The 19,466-nt window shown below is 42.0% G+C and overlaps 1 protein-coding gene across 1 annotated transcript in view; it reads left to right on the forward strand.

Annotated features, from left to right (window-relative positions):
* Nucleotides 1-19,466, forward strand: part of LOC146763052 (protein fem-1 homolog C-like) — a 29,531-nt gene extending 10,065 nt beyond the window's left edge. Inside the window, 2 exon segments of the mRNA XM_085571132.1 lie at nt 18,162-18,267; nt 18,269-19,466. Coding sequence (XP_085427258.1) covers nt 18,162-18,267; nt 18,269-19,466 — 1,304 coding nt within the window.

The raw sequence follows: 19,466 nt of genomic DNA on the forward strand, positions 1-19,466 counted from the left end.
CACTCTGTCCTGTAGACTCAGCCCATCCTCCCCCATTTTTTGTTTATCAAGCAGTCCTTTCAGTACCTGATGTGTTCTTTCAATGATAGCTTGTCCTGTGGAGTTACATGGAATACCTGTGCTATGCTTCACTCCCCAACGAGCCAAGAAATCTTGGGTCCATCGGGCTATATATCCTGGCCCATTGTCTGTCCTGATTTCCTGCAGCAAGCCCATTACGGCAAAGCAGCCTTGCAAGTGTTGAACAGCAAAACAAGACCCTTCGCTTGTCATAGGAGTAGCCCAAACCATGGCAAAGAAGGTGTCTATGGTTACATGAATGCATTTAAAGTGACCAAATGGGGCCTAGATAGTTACATCAGTTTGCCATAACTGCAAGGGCCCAGGCCGCAAGGGTTGACCTGAGGACCCAATCCGCCAATCATGCCCTGGCATTGTGGACCAGTTGTGACAATTCCTTGAGCATCCTGCAGCGATATTCCTAGTTGTTTGTGTAAAACTTTTGCACTTTGGTGAAAAAACTCGTGAGCCCTTCTGGCCTGGGCAAACTTATCAATGTTAGGAGAAGCAGAGGCGCAAAGTGGTGCCACCAATTGGTCAGCTTTCTCGTTTCTTAAGGCCAGGCCTCCCATCAATCCAGAGTGATTCTGTATATGGGTGTCCTGGTTCAGGGCAAATTTGGGAGAGAACCCCCAAAGGGGTTCCTCTAGGAAGCAGATTCAATCGACCCCTCCCCCCAACCGGTTTGAGAAAAAATACCTATGAAAAACGCCAATCACTTGGTTTTTTTAATTTTTAAATTTTAATAATAATAAAATGATTATAAAAATAGTAATACAATTAGAGTAATAAAATTTAGAGTTAGGACAATTACAAGACAATAAAAAGCAAAGAATTACGGATGTCCAGATGCTCTCAGACACCAGGTCATGAAAAGCATACCTTGTGAACAAAGGAATGACCTTAAAAGCAATAGCCTGTTGTATGTTCATATATATCATACATGATGCATAAATTCCTTGCAAATTAAGAACTTTTCTGGTTTTTGTCAACTTCTTCTCCTTAATCCTGTTGGTTCCACAATGACGGAGAGAAGGTAGAAGAATGTTTGTCTTTTCTGATAAGGAGGCTGTAACTTTCTATGGGCCCCCTTTGCTGACATCTCTGTGTGAAGAGTTTCTTGATTATCTCATCTTCCTGCTTGAGCTTGTAACAAATCCTATATTGCAGAGTTTCTATTTTAACATTATGTTGTAACCTAAAACTACATTTAACACACTACGTAAGAGAATTAATACAGCATAACTTTCTAACATTACACATATAATATTCATTGTAACATTTGCGAAAAGCCAATCATAAAATATGCATTTTTCACAATATCTCATTGGAGAAAAGTGGAAAAATCTGTTTATTAAACAAGAAAACCTAAACAATATTAAACAATAAAACTTCTTGCCGCTCCAAAAGAGAGGCAAACTCACAAAGTCCCCTCCCCGGGCTGCAGTTTGGCTCACTCAGTCTGTTATCAGTCCCTCTGATGCTGGAAATGCCGCAGCCCAGGCCAGGCCTGGTGGGCCACAGGTGCAAGCTGACGGTGCTCTTCTGGGTGTTCAGTCCAGAGCAGGTTTGAGCAGGTCCAAAGAAAAGGAAAAGCCCCAGTCCAGGGAACTTCTTTGCCTCAGCTAGCTAAAACTAACTAAAAGCAAAGGAGAGCTCTGTCTCGCTGTCTGTCCATCCACAGACAACACAGTCCAGGAGCAGGAACGTGGAGGAGTGAGTGCCGTTTCTGAAAACAAACTCCGCACTTCTTCTCCCCCCCTTCACTCCTGGAACAAGTCTTAAAGGTGCAAAACTTATTATTCAGCATAAACAGAACAGACAATTGGGGATAAAAGCATCATACAGTCAACACAGGACAATGGGTAATAAAATAATCCTGCTTGCGAGAATTAAGTAACTGCCACAGTTGCAAAAAGACTTGCCACAGCCGCCGGTTTTGAGTTTCCTTCAGTAATGCTTGCTCCATGTGCTCAACAACACCTACTACGTAGAGAGAATCAGAAACAATGTTAACGGGATCATTTGGCCATTTTTTAAACACGCTGATAACAGCACATAACTCAAGAACCTGTAAAGAGTCTCCTGGCCCCTCAAGGATTTCACTGAGCCATTTGCCTTTGTACTGCCAAGTAAGACCTGCTTTAGAAATCTTTCGAGTGGCATCAGTAAAAACCATGAGGCCTTCTACAGGTTGCCTTGATAGCCAAGGTAGTTCTTCCACCTGTTGATGCAAAGAAAAAAAGCTTATGAGGGGGAAAATGAATGCCAATGAGACCTGGAAAGTTCAACAATGCCCATTGTAAGGTATCTGAATTCTGTAATGACTATTGCAAATAGTGCTTTGTTAATGGGAGAAGAGTATTTTGGGGTTCCATTCCTGCAATTTCCACTGTCCGCTTCCGTGCCTTGATCACAATTTTTACTATAGCCTCAATTTGCGTGGTCAAGGATTTTTTTCAAATTAATTGATAAAAACTCCCATTCCGACATTTGTAGTGGCTGTTTAGCCTGGCCATCTCAGTGCATTAGTATAGCCATCACATGTTTTACTTTATTCAGCACAGCCACTGGCAATGGTAAAGTAGGGAACCAACGATCTGCAAAGGAATTACCCAATTTTGTGGCAATTTGAGTCAGAGCCTTCTGTTGTTTTTCAGTCAGTTCGTGCAGCACATTGGCCTGATTTCCCCCCTTTAATAATGGCATTAGGGGCTCGAGGTCTTCATTAGTTATGCTACAAGTACTACGAATCCACTGTATGTCCCCAATTAATTTTGAACATCCAATTAAGTCAGAATTTATGTACAAATAGTTAATTTTTGGGGCCAAATTTGAGCATCAGTGATAAGTATACCCAAATATTTCCATGGGGCTTGTTGTTGGACTTTTTCAGGAGCAATTTGAAGGCCTGCCTCTCGTAATTGTTGCTGTAAGGCAGGTAGCAGGGTTGCTGTATCTAGATGTTCTCCTGCTATAAGAATATCATCCATGTACTGATAGATAAAATACTGTGGGTATCATTTTCTCAGCGGGGCTTGCTCCCAGGCAACATACAGTTGGCACATCATGGGAGAATTTCGCATCCCTTGTGGCAATACAACCCATTGATACCTCTTTGCTGCCTCTGCCTTGTTAATGGATGTCACTGAGAAGGCAAACTTCTCACGGTCATCCTTGTGCAGGGGGATTGTGAAAAAACAATCTTTTAGGTCGATAATTAACAGTTGCCAATTGACAGGTAACATTGATGGCGAGGGTAGGCCGGGCTGCAGGGGTCCCATATCCTGCATTACGGAATTAATGGCTCGGAGGTCATGTAATAACCTCCATTTTCCTGATTTTTTAGGGATTGTAAAAATGGGTGTGTTCCAGGAGCTCATAGAGGGTATGATATGCCCCCTTTTCAGTTGCTCATCAACCAATTCATTGACATGGGCAAGCTTTTCTTTAGACAGCAGCCATTGATCAACCCAGATTAGGGTTTCTGTTAACCATTTTAATTTTAGGATTGGCTGTCCCTCAATGGCCACCGCTAAAAACCCTCATTGGTAAGACAGAAACCCATCTGGCTCAATGCGTCCCGTCCCAGCAGCCAGATTGTTGTAATCATCACGTAAGGTCTCACCTGAACACAGACGTGCATCTTCATCAATCCACACTGTTAAGAATGTTTTACTAATTTGAGTCATTTGCACGTCTCCCACCCCCCCATAACTGGTGTCTCCAGGGTATTCAGAGGCCATGTTGCAGACCATGCAAACGAGGGAACAATTGTGACATCTGAATCCATGTCCAGCAATGCGGTTTTCGTTGTGAGAGTTCCTCCATTGGGGTGCTGAAACTGGTTTTTCTGGTTTTTAAATAGGTTTAACTGGTTTTGCTCCCGATAATGGTAATGTAAGCATGACCTGAGGTGTTTCTGTTGACCCAAAACCTGCATTCTCCCTCAGCATGATCCCTTGTCTAGGAACCTTGGCCTTAAAGGGAACTAACTGTGCCAGTGCTGTGCCTTTTGGAATGTGGATGGGTGGCCTCAACGTTTGCACCATTATCCCAATATTGCCTAAATAATCTGCATCAGTTAGTCCAGGCAAAACAAAAATGCCTTGCTTTGATGTGGATGATCTCCCTATCAGCAGGGCACTAAGTCCATGCCCTAAGGGTCCGTTTGCTGTTGATGAGATGACCTGTGCATCAGTGTTTTCCAGGGTTGCTTCTATTCCTGTATCCAAGTCCACTCCTGCAGTCCCTGCTGTTGCTGAGTGGAGGATGTCCAGGCAGGCGCCTGGCTGTGGGGGAGCATTTGTGTCATTGCACATCCCCTCTTCATGCTCTGTTTCCCGTTTCCCTACGGTGTTCCATCTTTCTTGCATTTCAACTGAAATTCTGGTTTGATGACTATCACTGTGCCTTCCCAAGTCTCAGCTAGCACTAGTGCCCATGTGGCAGGCGGGAATTCTACTGCGGAGCCACCAGGGCTGTTGCTAGCTTACCAAGTCTCGGCTAGCGCAGTACCTTTAGCACTGTGGCAGCAAAGGCCACTCTCATGTGCCGCTGGGGGCACAAGGTATGGCCAGTGGGAAACAAAGCCACCAGACTGGAAGAGACACAGAGCGACGCTTACAAAAGTAAGGAGCCGTCCTTCTGAGGGTATCTGTGTTCCGAGTTTATTGGCTCGAAGGAAGATAAGCTCCAAAAGGCGATGGGCACCGTGTGCCCTGCTTGTTAAAGGGGGGTGGTAACAAGGGGAGGAAACAGCAGCCAACCAATGGGATAACAACTGGGGGTGGTAACAGGGGTGACACGCAGGGGGAGCTTCCAATGAGGTAGGAGGGAGGGAGGGGACCCTGGAGACCAGTTTATCACTCAAGGCCCTGGATGGAACTTTCTAGGTGGAAGGGAGAGGTCTCTGAGAGACACACAGGCTCCGGGATGGGGTTGGGGGGGATAACTCAGCAGGAATACAATGAACTGGGTGGAGGGAGGAATGACGGGCAGACGGAGGGGGGAGGAGAAGGAAGGCTGGACCATTTTACGAAAAGAGGGGGAGAGGGAGTGTCGTGGTTTGACACGGAAAGAGAATTTTTTCCGGAAGGAAGAGGTCAATTTGGATATTGACCGATTGAAGGTGGACACGCCTCTGAGAACACAGAGGGGTTAAAAGCAGAATTCTCAAGAGAACTCAGTCTTTAGTTCTGGTCAGCGGAGACTGCAAACCTCCCCTGCCCGGCTCGTGGCTGGGTGGGGGAGGGGAAGGCCCATGGGCTGATAAAGCTAGGCTCAAGGGTGGAAAGATTGGAACTGGGCTGGCCCCTGCAGATGGAAGGGTAGAAGAAATCTAAGATGTTTCCGTTCCACCCCCCTAAAGTTTCTCGAGAGAGAGAGAGAGACACAGCAGCAGTTTTTGTCAGCAATACACTGCGGGGAAGGAAAAAAGTGGGGGGGCTGCAAGGTGCCCAGCTGCTGTGGGAGTTGCTGGAGTCTGGGCATCGAGCCATCCCTGGGGAGTTCAGACTTTTAACCCTTCCTTAAGAAATGAAAGCTTTGTAAATTTTCCTTTCTCCTCCTCGGTTTAAAAGAGAGGAAGAGGGACACTTTAAACCCTGGGATGTTAGAAGGAGGAATTCTAGATGGGAGGGGGACAAGGAGTGGCTTTTAGTTAGACTTTTCCGTATTAGCCACAACCTGAACTAATCTTCTCTTCCAAGAGAGACTATATTTTGGGAGGATGCTAGTGAGTTAAGAGACCTGCTTCAGCTGAGAAAAGACAGAAGTGAAGTGAACAGAGAAAAAAGTTAGGGGGTTTGTGGTGGCGCTCCCTGTCCTCAAAAGAAAGAAAAGAGAAGATCTCTGTTCTTAGACCCTCGGCCCCAGGGGAAATGGGAAAATGGGGGGGACTGTGGTCCCAAAAAATAAAAAACTAAACTGTTATTTTTGTCCCCTCTTGGCAAGGCATCCTTGAAAAGAAAAATCCTAAAAGCAGTCTGTCCATCCATGCATTAGTGGTGAGAGCACTGTACATAGAAAGGAGAGGGTCACTATGGCAAACTTTTCTCCGGGCAGTGCCATGTGTAACATGGAAACACAGGATGTAGAGCTGTGTTTTCTTAGGGGGTCTGTGTCACAAGAGAGGCTCCTGCCTCCCTCGAAGGGGCTGAGTATTAATTGCCTGGAGGGTGGAAACCTGATTTGGGTCCAGATTGTGTCTCACTGTAGTTTGTTAGAATTGGGTGGTAGGAGGAGGAATGTTTTGCAAAGTTTTAATTTAATCTTTATGTGGTTTTTTTTCCCCTTTTTTCCTTTCTTTTTTTTTTCTTTTATAATAGTAGCTTAATAAAGTTTGGTTTTTTTTTTTTTTTTTCTGTTATTAAGCTTAGGCCTGCTTTGCTCTGTTCTAAATTCCACTTCACAACATTCAATGGATAAGTTACATTTTCATAGGGGCACTGGCATTGTGCCAGTGTCAAACCATGACAGGGAGCAACCATAACTGGGGGAAACTTAAAACACACCCCAACAGATGACCAAGTTTATCACATCTATTGCAGTTTCCTGTGAAACCAGTAGATGTCGCTGTTGACTTACTTTTCTTCACGGATTTCGCTCAGCACTGGCCTTTAAAGCGTCCAGGTCTACCACAGTTGAAACATTTTAGGCTAGTGTCACCTTTTCCTTGCTGTTCCAGTGGTTTAAGGGCAACTGCCATCGCTTCTGCTAGGTAAGTGGCTTTTTCCTCTGGAGTTCCCACCCTAGAACAAGCTTCTATCATGTCCACCAAGGTGGCGGTTCGAGGCAAGGTGTGCAAGATCCTCTTTCAGGTGGAGTTCGCGTTATCCACTGCCAGTTGCATCCCCAGTGCAGCTTTTACATCTGAAGACATTCCCGGAACTCGATCAATTGCATCTCTAAGGCGATCTAGAAAACTCATAAAAGTCTCTTTTGCCTCTTGCTTAATGGTTGAATAGGATGGTGGTGGAAGTCCTATGTCTGGGACAGCATGCAATGCTTCCCCTGCCAGCTTCTGAGACTGTTGCAAAATTGCTGTATGTAAACGTGCCTGAGTTTGTGGGTTAGCATAAGACCCTTTCCCCAACGTCATGCCTGGGGTGGTAAACTGCCTAGAGTCCCCCTGAGGGAGCCCGAGATTTTCAACCACTGCAGTGTCTACCCACCAAAATATGCGCCCCCCAATGCTATTGTTAATTTCTCAGGAAACACCACAGGATACCCTGTGGGTAATTCCGGTGCCGGAGGAGGGAGCAGTGCATCCACATCCATTTTCTCTGGTTCCAGTGCGGGTTGCGGAGCCAGGGCGGGCTGTAGCACTGCGTTGTTACTGTCTGAGACCGCCTGTGGAGCCTGTATCTCTTTTCAGCTCAGCAGAACCCCTTCAGAATCCAAAGGGTATGGTCCGCAGCATCACATCATCAGGTCACCAGCTTGCGGGACATCAGGACTAACCAATGTGATTAAGCAGAAGCCATTTTATTGTTTACATTATGTTCTATTTATGCATTCTAACACTACTGCACGTGTCGATCATGCATTTCTTGATTGGTGCCTCTATCTTGTCCATGCACTCTGTACACACTTTTCAGGATATGTGATTGCTTACAGTCCAGGTGCTTCACCGCCTTCCTTTTTCTAGTTCTTGTGGTCTTGACATTTTGTTTCTCAGCCTCTTCTTTCTTAATTTAGCACAATTTATGTCTAAGTAACCTTGACGAATTCCAGAGGGTGCTAATAGGAATAACTAAAAGTGGTTTGGCTGGAGCACACTGTGGCCTAAGCTGTGCAAATACATTGCTACAGTTACTGTTAATTTTTCTTATTTCATTACTGTTGGTTTTTTTTCAAGTAAATGGTTCTTAACTTGGAATCTCTGCTTTTAGTCTCCCTTTAACCAGAGGGGGGGCAACGGGAGGGACACGAAGAGAGCAGTTTAAGTGGGGGTTAATTTTTCAGCTGTGTTTTTAAACCAGCACAGGTATGTAAAACAAAACTCAAACCATCAAGTTTAGAATCAGGATAAACAGCCTTTGTGACAGGCTTTTTATATAGCTGCTGCAGTGATACAGTGTAATTGGAACCCATGCCTAGGAATCAGAGGAATGCATATGAACCCTGAAGGGGAAGAAGTAGTTGTAGTGGTAGAAGCTACGACTCTTCCCATCAAAGGTTAATCACAAAAGTTACATAAACAGAAATGTCTTTTTTCAAATATAGGTGATCCTAGGATAAACCTACTATGGTCATCAGTTGGAGCTCTCTGACACATCATGAGGACTTTTTGATCTACACTTAAATTACTTTCTTCAAGGTAAAGCTTCAACCCTTGATGTAAAGATGGAGTCTTTTGACTTTGGAAAGGGCCATGTTTATTTAGTTCTATTGTCAGTTGAGACAAGTTTTCCCAGATTTTTTGTGGGTTTTTTTGTTCTGCTTTCAGAAGTCCTGCAGTGATTGATAGGATGTTTATTACTTTTTACTGTATATTAATCTCTTTCACAAAGTGGTTGAATATGCTAAACTCTGAAGGGGAATGCTAGGTGGTACCATTTCATATATGTGATGTTTGAACTGAATATGCAGGTGCAGAAATTTTCACTTCATCAGTTTTTTACAAGAGACATTAGTATCCTTTTAATTATTGTATGTTTCTGGAATTCACTTAATGTTTTAAGCTATTTCTCATTCTGACTAGCTGTTTGCAATTCAAGAAAGTAGGGAAGAGTTGATTAGCACTAGTAAGCTATTGCATGAGATAAGGAAGTACAAGTAGCCTGCAATTAAAGAGTAAAACCAACTTCACTGAAAGTGAGATGATGTGCATAAACTGAAAGATGGGTCTTTTTCACTAAATAAAATTTGTTTCCTTAGATTTGAACTTGTATGGACATAGGAAGCTTAAAAAAAAAAAAAAAAAAAAAAAAGGCATACGACATCAGTGTGCCAGAATCATCTGTTTGGGAATGAGCTGTTTACTCTTACCATTTAGGCTTTCAGATGAGCATTCTATTTTTGAATTTAAAAATTGCATCTGTAAGTTTAGCAATTCACTTTCTATTCCTGAAGCTCAAGGAAGCATATTTCAGATACAAAAAAATAGTTCCTGTTGAAAGTCAATGGTTTACAACATTTTCTACGTTACTGCCACTTTGTATTATTAATCTTGGTAATATGAGTTATCATTAAGTACTTTTGTGACCAAGGGAACAAATATTCTATTACAGAACCTAGAACAACTTGTTGAGGTTAAGAGCTCTTTGCAATTTTTACTTTATTTTTAAAAGAAAGACAGACCTTTCATTTTCCCTTGTCAAGTATACTGAGTATAGACATGTAAAACAGTTTTCTTTTGCATTGTCTATGTTTGTATGTATGTACATATCAATAATTTTTTCTTCAAAAGTCAAAGTTACCAGAGGAACTATTTCCTTCAAGTGGTCTGCTTAAAAAAACAAATAAATTATTTTATGAACAATTTCATTTTCTGAAGGTGATTAATTTCATCTATGAGGCTGCAAAAATATACATTCAGTTCCTTTTAAACATATGAAGAAAATATTATTTAATTTGAAGGATTGACCAGTGTGTAAAGTTCAGCAGCTGAGTGTGTATTTTCAGTAAGAGATCTTTAGTTTGGTACCACATTGCTATCATACTTTAAAAATTGTATTTTTATTTAAAAAGTTTTGCTTACCAGAATTTTGATTAAGCATTTTGCAAACTTTAGTAGATGTAGTTAATATTGGTTGCAGATCAAGCGAAATTGGTTTCCTTCCCATGTCACAAGCTATCAGCCCATTTTGAAAATAATTAGCTTCTGACACGACTTCATTAGACACATCTCCCCTGATGAACTGCCTGTTGGGGTTTTTTTTTGTGGGGTTTTTTTGTCTGTTTTGGTTTGAGTTGTTTGTTTGGGTTTTTTGTTGCAAGACTGGATAGTTGGGGAATTAGTTCTGTGATACACAAAGCATTTGTGTAAAGTTCATATTATCCCTGTTAAAGTAGGGCTAGGAAGAAACGTGAAACTATTTTCTCTTTAATACAGCAGTAGATATAATGTTGATTTTATTTTTTTACTAAAGAAATTGTTACAAAAATTGGATTGCCTTAACTGCAGAATTGCATAGATATGTTCAGTCACTGTTTATTCCTGTCACTATAGATAATACAGTATTTTTGAAATGGGTAAATTGTGGAACATAGACCTTGATTTAGATATCAAGGCTAACTGCCATGTCCTCTCAAATGTAACACTTCATGATTACTATGTAGATGTCTGGAATTCTTGTTAATTCTTAAGGTTGGGCTGTGTGGGTGTGTGGGTGTGGGGTTTGTTTAATTTGGCAATTCTATACCCATCTATCTGCCCATGTCCACTTTTGGTTTATTGAAGCTTGTATTCTTATATTTCCTTCCTGCTGCCATTGCATCCAGTCAAACTGAAGTGCAGCCACTAAAAATTAGCGGTGGTCACTTTTATTTATTAATTTGTGCACGGCTTGAAGTAACTGTGATCTCCAAGGCCTACTACATTATAAGTAGCTAAAAATTACCCTATTCCTGATATGTTTTCAGTAACCACTCTTTGAGTAAATAACTATGACAGTAAGAAAAAAGCAAGTCTTAATAAAGGAGATCCAGATGGAGACAATACTGAAAATCCTTGGTAACGTAGGAATATTTCCACATGTTATGCATAGCTTCATTGTAAATTAATGCCATATAAACTGTTGGTGTGTTGCTATAGGACACGTGAAAGCACGACGCGAGCCACCTGCTATTTGCAAGGTAAAGAAGAAAGTTTATTATCTGACTCTGTCTTTTATACTTTCCCAAAGGTGACATTGGATTGGAGAGTGAATGGGCCACCTCTCCAAAGACATTGGACAAACCACTAGTACATCAAGTGTTCTCCACCCCCATAAAAGAATGTAAAAAATATGTTGTTTACAGAAATTGTGTGGGAAAGTTCTCCAAAAGAATGTAAACTCAGAAGGCTTTAGAAACTCTTAAGAATCAGGGTGACATCTCACACTTTTCAGTTTAAAAAGGAAAAAATGAAAAAGGCTCAGTGTCCATTCACGGAGGAATCATCAGAGTGATCACCTGCCATCATCCTCAACTGAGTCATAACTCGACGATCCATCGATTTGATGCCTTTCAGTTTGGTCACGGTTTCCATGTTGCCCATTGATCGGGTTCTGTCTCTGTGGTTGCAGATCAGGACAAACACACTTCGAAGGTACCCAGCGTACCCCAGTATCTGTGGACACACAAGCATACCCGCGCCCAGAAGTGATAAGGTCATAGGGACCTTCCCATTGTTTGGTGACTAAATTCCACACTCAAACTTTTGCTCGAGGCTGATGTGCCTTGTCTGAAGCCTGCAACGAGAGATGATGATTTAAAATGACAGGGTTATTTGAATTCTGCTGCACCGTAAGATAATTGATGGTGTACAATGCTTTCTCTGACCGACTGTGCGGGGTCTCACCCTGCATTCCCCGTTTTTGTTTTTGAAAAACCCGCTTCAGAGTATCATGAGCGCATTCTACAATAGCTTGGCCAGTTGGAGAGTGGGTGATACCAAACTTGTGTGATAACCCCCCACAACTGCAGGAACTGCCACACCTGCTGCTACATGACCATTGTCGGTTTTCACAGCAGAAGGTATGCCCAGAACAGCAAAGGCCTGCCTCCAGTGGGCAATGACATCACAAGCCTTTTCTCCAGTGTGAGCAGAAGCCCACATTGCAGAGGAGAACGTGTCCACCGTGACATGCACATACTTGAGCCAGCCAAACTCGGCAATCTGGGTGACATCAGTCTGCCAAAGCTCCAAGGCCCTAGCGCCTCTAGGGTTTACCCCTGCTGGTAGAGGTGGAGCAAGTGCATGGCAGTCGTCACAGGATTCAACAATGCCACGAGCCTCTGTTGGCATCAGCTAAAACTGCTTCTGCAGAATATGTGCATTCTGATGGAAAAACCCATGCGATGCCTTGGCCTGCGCGAGTGTATCAGGCTGAGGTGCTACCCACGCTGGGTTAGCCAATCTGTCAGCCCTCACGTTACCTTCCGCCACAAACCCTGGTAAATTGGTGTGACTTCTCACATGCAGAACATAAAACGGATGAACCCGGGCCTGAATAGCACACCACAAGGACTTCAATAAATGAAACAAGGCAGGGTTACTGACCTCCTTCAAAACCGAGTGACCCAGCTGCTGTGCGATGTCAGCCACATAGGCAGAATCCATGACCAAATTGAAAGGTTCTTGGGAAAATCTCTCAAATGCCATAACAGCAGCCCTCAACTCAACCAATTGGGCCAACCCCTCCTGATTACCTTTCAGAACCTGCCACTCAGATCTGTCCTTCCACGTAACAATGGCCTTTCCTGTTTTCCCTGAACCATCAGTAAAGACGGTGGGTCCTTGCACGGGTTCCTGACTATTTCTGGGCCGCAAAGAGATCTGCGTAGATTTTGCCACCTGCAGTAGCTTGTGGCTGGGCAAATGATAAGTGATTTGCCCTGAAAAATTTTCCAGAGCACGTTGCATGGACACACAGTGTGCAAAGCTCCAGTCAAAGTCCTCCCGGGATACCGGGAGTATGATCTTTGCAGGATCCACACCCATCAATTGCAAACACTGTTGCCGGCATTTGATTATCAACTGAGCAATCAACTCAGCCAATGTCATTGCCGTCTTCTGCGGCGGATGGGGCAGAAAAACCCATTCCAAAATGTGCAAGGGATCAGACCATTTGTCACTCCATTGACCAATGATACCTGTGGGATGCGAATCTGGAGTGCTAACAAACACAGTGACATCAACGGAAAGATCAATACGATAAACTTGACGGGCAGAAACAGCCTGCTGAACCTCCTCCAGCACCTGACGTGCCTCAGGGGTCAATGTGTGAGGTGATTTTAAATCAGGGTCTCCTTTCAACAAATCATACACAGGAGACAGTTGTGTGTCAGTTAGTCCCAAGTATGGACGTAACCAGGTGATGACACTCATCAGTTTTTGAACATCATTCAGTGTTTTCACCGAATGCACAAATTGCACCTCCTGGTGTCGGATTGTCCGTTCCAGAATTTTGACCCCCAAATACTTCCAAGGAGGTTGTTGCTGAACCTTTTCTGGAGCCACCTGCAGCCCATGAGCATGCAAAGCATCGAGAAACTGAGGCTGAATCCTCAGCAGCTCCTCCTGAGTGGACGCAGCCACCAGGATGTCGTCCATATAATGATACAGACGTGCATCAGGGAACTGCTTGCGCACTCCAGACGAGGCACGAGCCACGTACCATTGGCATATGACCGGGGAATTACGCATCCCCTGTGGCAGAATTTTCCATTGATATCGCTGTGCGGGGCTCATCATTGTCAACCGCCAGCACCGTGAAGGCAAATTTTGGTCTGTCATTGGGATGCAAAGGAATTGTAAAGAAACAATCCTTCAAATCCACGATGAAGATCGGCCAGCCTGCAGGAAGCATGGTAGGCGATGGCATGCCCACCTGCAATGTTCCCATGCCTTGACCTTCCGGAGGCCCTGTAACGACCTCCATTTCCCAGACTTCTTTTTGATGCAGAAAACAGGGATGTTCCAGGGGCTTTTGGAAGGCTCCAGACAACCCTGGTCCAACTGTTCCTGCACCAAATTTCGAAGGGCAGTCAGTTTATCTTGAGGAAGGGGCCACTGGTTTTCCCAAACAGGTGTATCCACCAGCCACCATATAGGAGGTGTAGGACACTCCTCGCCCTTCGCTGCAGTGGGCCCCATCAAAAACCCGTCCCGATGCGCATCCCCCACGCAGACAGAACATCCCTCCCCCAGAAGTTAGCAGGAGAAGAAGTAACATGAGGCCTAATCCAAGCCGTCTGTCCCTCTGGGTTTGTGACCAGCACGGGCCGCTGGCTCACATAACATCGCGCTGTTCCTCCCAGGCCCGCAACAGACGTCTCCGCTGGATCCAGGGGCCAGTGTGGAGGCCAGGCAGCGAGGCAGAGAACCATGACATCAGCGCCACTGTCAAGGAGCCCACGCATGCGGATCTCTGACGGCGTCGCACCAGGGATGGACAGGGTACACAGCATCTTGGGACGGTCTTTAGTCAGGACAGCGGTCCAGTGAACTTGAGGCGGTCCAGTGGATCCAAAACCGCCATCCCCTCTTGACCGGTCAGCTGTCCCACGTGTTTTCAGCCTAAGCTGCAATACACGTTGGCGGTCACGAGATGTCGCTATAGGACACGTGAAAGCACGACGCGAGCCACCCGCTATTTGCAAGGTAAAGAAGAAAGTTTATTATCCCACTCCGTCTTTTATACTTTCCCAAAGGTGACATTGGATTGGAGAGTGAATGGGCCAACTCTCCAAAGACATTGGACAAACCACTAGTACATCAAGTGTTCTCCAACCCCATAAAAGAATGTAAACAATATGTTGTTTACAGAAATTGTGTGGGAAAGTTCTCCAAAAGAATGTAAACTCAGAAGGCTTTAGAAAGTCTTAAGAATCAGGGTGACGGTGTGTTCTTGAATTATGTAGGCACTGGCTAAGCCTAATTTGTATGACTTTTTGCACTATTAGTGTGTCATGGCATACATTTATGGTAACTGATAAAAGAGCATAAATGTCATAGGTATGTGGTGATGTATCTACAATGTGTATTATGAATAGTTGCCATTGATCCTATTGTCAAATATAGCAATATGTATATCAATAGTTGTTAAATAATTTTAAGAACTTTGGTGGTACTAGTGCATTTTGATGTTTGTCTGTAATATGCATTTGTTAGGACTTAATATCTTAAAAATATTGACTTGAAGGTAGAAATAAAAGATTGTGAATGATAATAGGTAAAGATGAAATAGTTGTGACTTAAGGATGACTATAATTTTTAACAAGTACAATATGGTCTTCAATAAAATTTTTTTGTGAGGTTGTATTTTTTTAAAAATCAACTGGCACCTCAAATACAACTTAAAATATGTATATGAATATTTTTAAATTTAAATGTTTAATTTGCCCAGCTAACACAACATTCTGTCATGTATTGGTAAAAACACTTGTAGTTTTGAATCTTTTTCATCCCAGATCATGTCTTGAGTGGCAGCTTCCAAAAGACCTTTCTAGTGTTTCAGAGCTCTGCTGTGAGTGAGGTAGCATGGACTTGAATATACCCTAAACTGGCTACAGTAACTGGTGGCTTAGCCACAACCAGATGCATATGGTTTTGGCTTTATCAGTAAGTGTTTCAGAAGTGTAGATGGCCTGAGGAGCCAGTCAGTATTTGTTTCTGTGTTGACAGCTATAGAAAAGTTTTTACTAGGCATCCAGCAGAGCGAGATGACTTTTATAATGTGTCTGTATATTGGCAAGCTAGTTATATGCATTTGTCTGCTTTTGCTCTCTTAATCTTAGGAATTTAAAGATCTCATGCTTGTTAGTCTGGAGGTATGAACAGTTTTAGCATAATTTTTTTAAAAAGTAATTTTAGTTAATAAACTGCAGTTGACAAACCAAACTTTTAATGCACCTAAATTTGGAAAAAAAAATGTCTGTTCCTGTGATTGGAGAATTTGTTGGTCTCTGTAGAAACTGTAGTGTGGCCAGACCCGTGTGTTGATCAAGCTCCTGTCACTGATTTAATTCTCCATTGTTGACAAAGATTGCCTAGGGTATTTGAGACTGAAAATCACTTCCTATTAAGACCTGATTTTAGTTTCATGAGTATTGATCTAACAGATAATTTTGGGTGCTGCTTTGTGGGGAGTGTCTTCCTCAGCTTTTCAGTTTATTTTGATGCCCTGTTTAGCTTTTAAGACAAATCACAGGCACCTTTTAGGGACCAAATTGAGTTTTACTGGCTAAACACTCTAATGTAAAAGGTAAACTGCACATTCTACAGATAACAGCCTGGGAGAGGAGGGGAGTACATTAGGAAAATGTACTAAGACAAGTCTAAGCTAAGTTGTTGAAATTAGGAGACTGTATACCTACAAAATGCACTTTTCCCAAACATCAGCTGAAGATTTCATCCCTATTGATTTCTTTCTCTACCTACTTCAGTTCTGTTTATACATCTAAAAATCCAAAGAAAAGGCTACTGCAAATCAGTGTCTTGTTGTCATAGAAAAAAGCCTGCCAAAATGCAAATGAGAAAGTTTATGAAACTTTCTCTCTGAACTTTTTTAAAAGCCAAATCAGATGACTATGAATGTACAGAATCCTTGGAAAAGGGTTCTCTGACTTGAGGATGTGGAAACTTGCTGATGATATAACAGATACTGATGATCTGATAGCCAGTAAACCAGAATTTGCAAGGCTAGTGGTATAAGACATTTTAATTGGGGAGTGGGAGGGTAGGATTCTTACATGGGCGTGCTGTTAATTATTTTCATGTTAATGTAGTGGGAGGCTGAAAAGTTGGTACACCTGAATCTGTAGTATATATGAAAAAGAAGCTAGGTTTAAATTGTGTAGTTTTAAAAGCAATAAAAACCCCAAGAAGCTTTATTATGTTGGGGAGGACAGAGAGAGTTATCCGTTGTCCATCTTCCTGTCTCCCCCAGTGAACTACTCATGTATGGTCTTAAGCAAAACTTTCTCCTACTTAAAACATAGTAGTTTGACATTTAATTGTGGTGTCCAATGATTTCTTTTTAGTTTGCTACAAATGTTTTGCAGTTGGTTGACATTACTGCTTGCTGGAAATTTCACCACATAGTATGAGTGCCACCTGAATGCCTTTAGCATGATATTGCATGTTCTCTTCATAAGAAATAATCTTATTGTAAATGATAAGACTTATAAAACAAATGTCTGCATGTTGTGTGTTGAAGGTGTTAGCGTTCAGAAACACACATAATCATGGGATATGATTATATGCAGGTGCTTTTATTAAGAGCTCTGGGAATCAGGGGTACAGACCCAAATCTGACTCCGACATGGCTTTTGAGTTGAACGTATTTTATATTCTATCATTACATAACTCACATATTAATTATTAAACTTATGTTGTTCTATTGTGTACATTGACATGAGTTTCTTGTGATCTTTCTTAGGTCACTGACCACAGTTTCTCATGATTATTCTTACTATTAAACAGTAATTATATTTAATTACTAAACAATCATCACATCTAACAATTATATCAATTATCATGTACTAGCTACACAGTGCAGTTCTAGCAAGTACGAGTTCTCCATGTGCTTAGGGTGTTTATTTTTCCAGGGCCTACTAAGCTTATTTTTCCTTTTAACCCTAAATCCCCATGATTTTAAAACCATTTTACTGTCAAAGGCACTGTTTGGGTTTGGGGGCTTCGGGTTTTTTTTCAATTTTGGGAATCCTGAGCAGAGGTGGGGTTTATGTGCAACTTCAGAATAAAAACCTAATAAAGTACTAGAAATAGTTTGTCTGTGTGTATACATAGGCTTGACAAAATAACTCGGTCCCTCAGAATATTCTGGCAGTCTCTGAGGCCCCAGCTGATATGAAGGGCCTTTTGTGATGAGTTGTATTTGCCTCTATGTACAATTATTACCTTGGACCACTTTAATTAAAGGCTTTGGATGAAAGAGAGAAGAAGAGCTACAGTATAGCAGTGAGCAAGGCTAGTGTTGAGTTAGCACAGCTTTAATTTTTTTTCAAATCTTATTTTTTATTTTATATTATGGATAGAGATAGGGGTGAAGGAAATTTGATAAGGGAAGAAGGGAAAATATAACCACTTAAGTTGGCAAGCTTAGGTTTCTGTTTTATACTTGAAAGCAGATACAAAATTTCTCATGTGGTAGAGAATTCTGGTTTAAGTTTTGAATAATGAGACATGTCCTTAAAATCTGTTTAATTATTTTGGGTAATAATGTCAAGCATTTTGGTTTGTATAACTGTGTGGCAGCTGTGATGTTTTAATCAGATCTTGAATTTTTTTAACTTGTCATTTAAGCCTTTCATAGTTTCTAGATGTCAAAGCTTTTTTTTTTTTTTTTTTTTTAACCTATTAATGGGATGATATCTGGACTGTAATTTGATTATAATTTATGTGATTTTTTTTCTTCTTTTTCTAGGAAACACTGCATTACATGACTGTGCAGAATCTGGAAGTTTAGAGATCATGAAGATGCTTCTCAAGTATTGTGCTAAGATGGAAAAGGATGGCTATGGAATGACTCCTGTCAGCCAGTGTGACAGGCCACACAAATATTGTGGACTTCCTGACCCAACATGAACAGACTAGTAAGACAGAATGTATAAATGCTCTGGAACTTCTAGGAGCAACATTTGTGGACAAAAAGAGAGATCTGCTTGGTGCTTTGAAATACTGGAAACGAGCTATGGAAATGAGATACAATGATAGGATTAGTATCCTGAACAGACCTGTACCACAAACGCTAATTATGGCCTATGATTATGCTAAAGAAGTAAACAGCTTAGAAGAGCTAGAAAATCTTACTGCAGATCCTGATGAGATGAGAATGCAAGCACTATTAATTAGAGAACGTATTCTTGGTCCTTCTCACCCAGATACATCCTACTACATTAGGTACAGAGGTGCTGTCTATGCAGACTCTGGAAACTTTAAACGATGCATCAACTTATGGAAATATGCTTTGGACATGCAGCAGAGCAATCTACATCCACTGAGCCCTATGACAGCCAGCAGTTTGCTATCATTTGCTGAACTCTTCTCCTTCATGCTGCAGGACAAGGCAAAAGGCCTGCTAGGAGCTACTGTCACATTTGATGATCTAATGGGTATACTATGCAAAAGTGTTCTTGAAATAGAGCGGGCCATGAAACAAATCCAGTGTCCTCCTGATCCAATACAGCTAAACAAAGCACTTTCTATCATTTTGCATTTAATTTGCTTGTTGGAAAAAGTACCTTGCACCTCAGAACAGGAGCATTTTAAAAAACAGACTATATATAAGTTTCTTAAGCTTCAGCCTAGAGGGAAGAATAACTTCAGTCCACTTCATCTTGCTGTTGACAAGAATACTACATGTGTGGGTCGCTACCCAGTTTGTAAATTCCCCTCTCTACAAGTTACTGCTATCCTGGTGGAATGTGGTGCTAATATAAATGTCAGAGACTCTGATAACAACAGTCCTTTACATATTGCTGCACTGAACAACCATCTAGGAATAATGAATTTTCTTATCGAGTCAGGTTCACACTTTGATGCCACAAACTTGCATAAACAAACTGCTAGCGATCTACTGGATGAGAAAAAAATAGCAAAAAACTTAATCCATCCTATAAATCATACTACATTGCAATGTCTTTCTGCTTGTGTTATAGTCAATCATAACATATGCTATGCAGGGCACATCCCTGAAAAGCTAGAGAAATTTGTTTTGCTTCATAGATAA

Source organism: Lonchura striata, chromosome W (assembly GCF_050655825.1).
Source record: "Lonchura striata isolate lonStrDom1 chromosome W, ASM5065582v1, whole genome shotgun sequence".
Classification (NCBI taxonomy): Eukaryota; Metazoa; Chordata; class Aves; order Passeriformes; family Estrildidae; genus Lonchura; species Lonchura striata.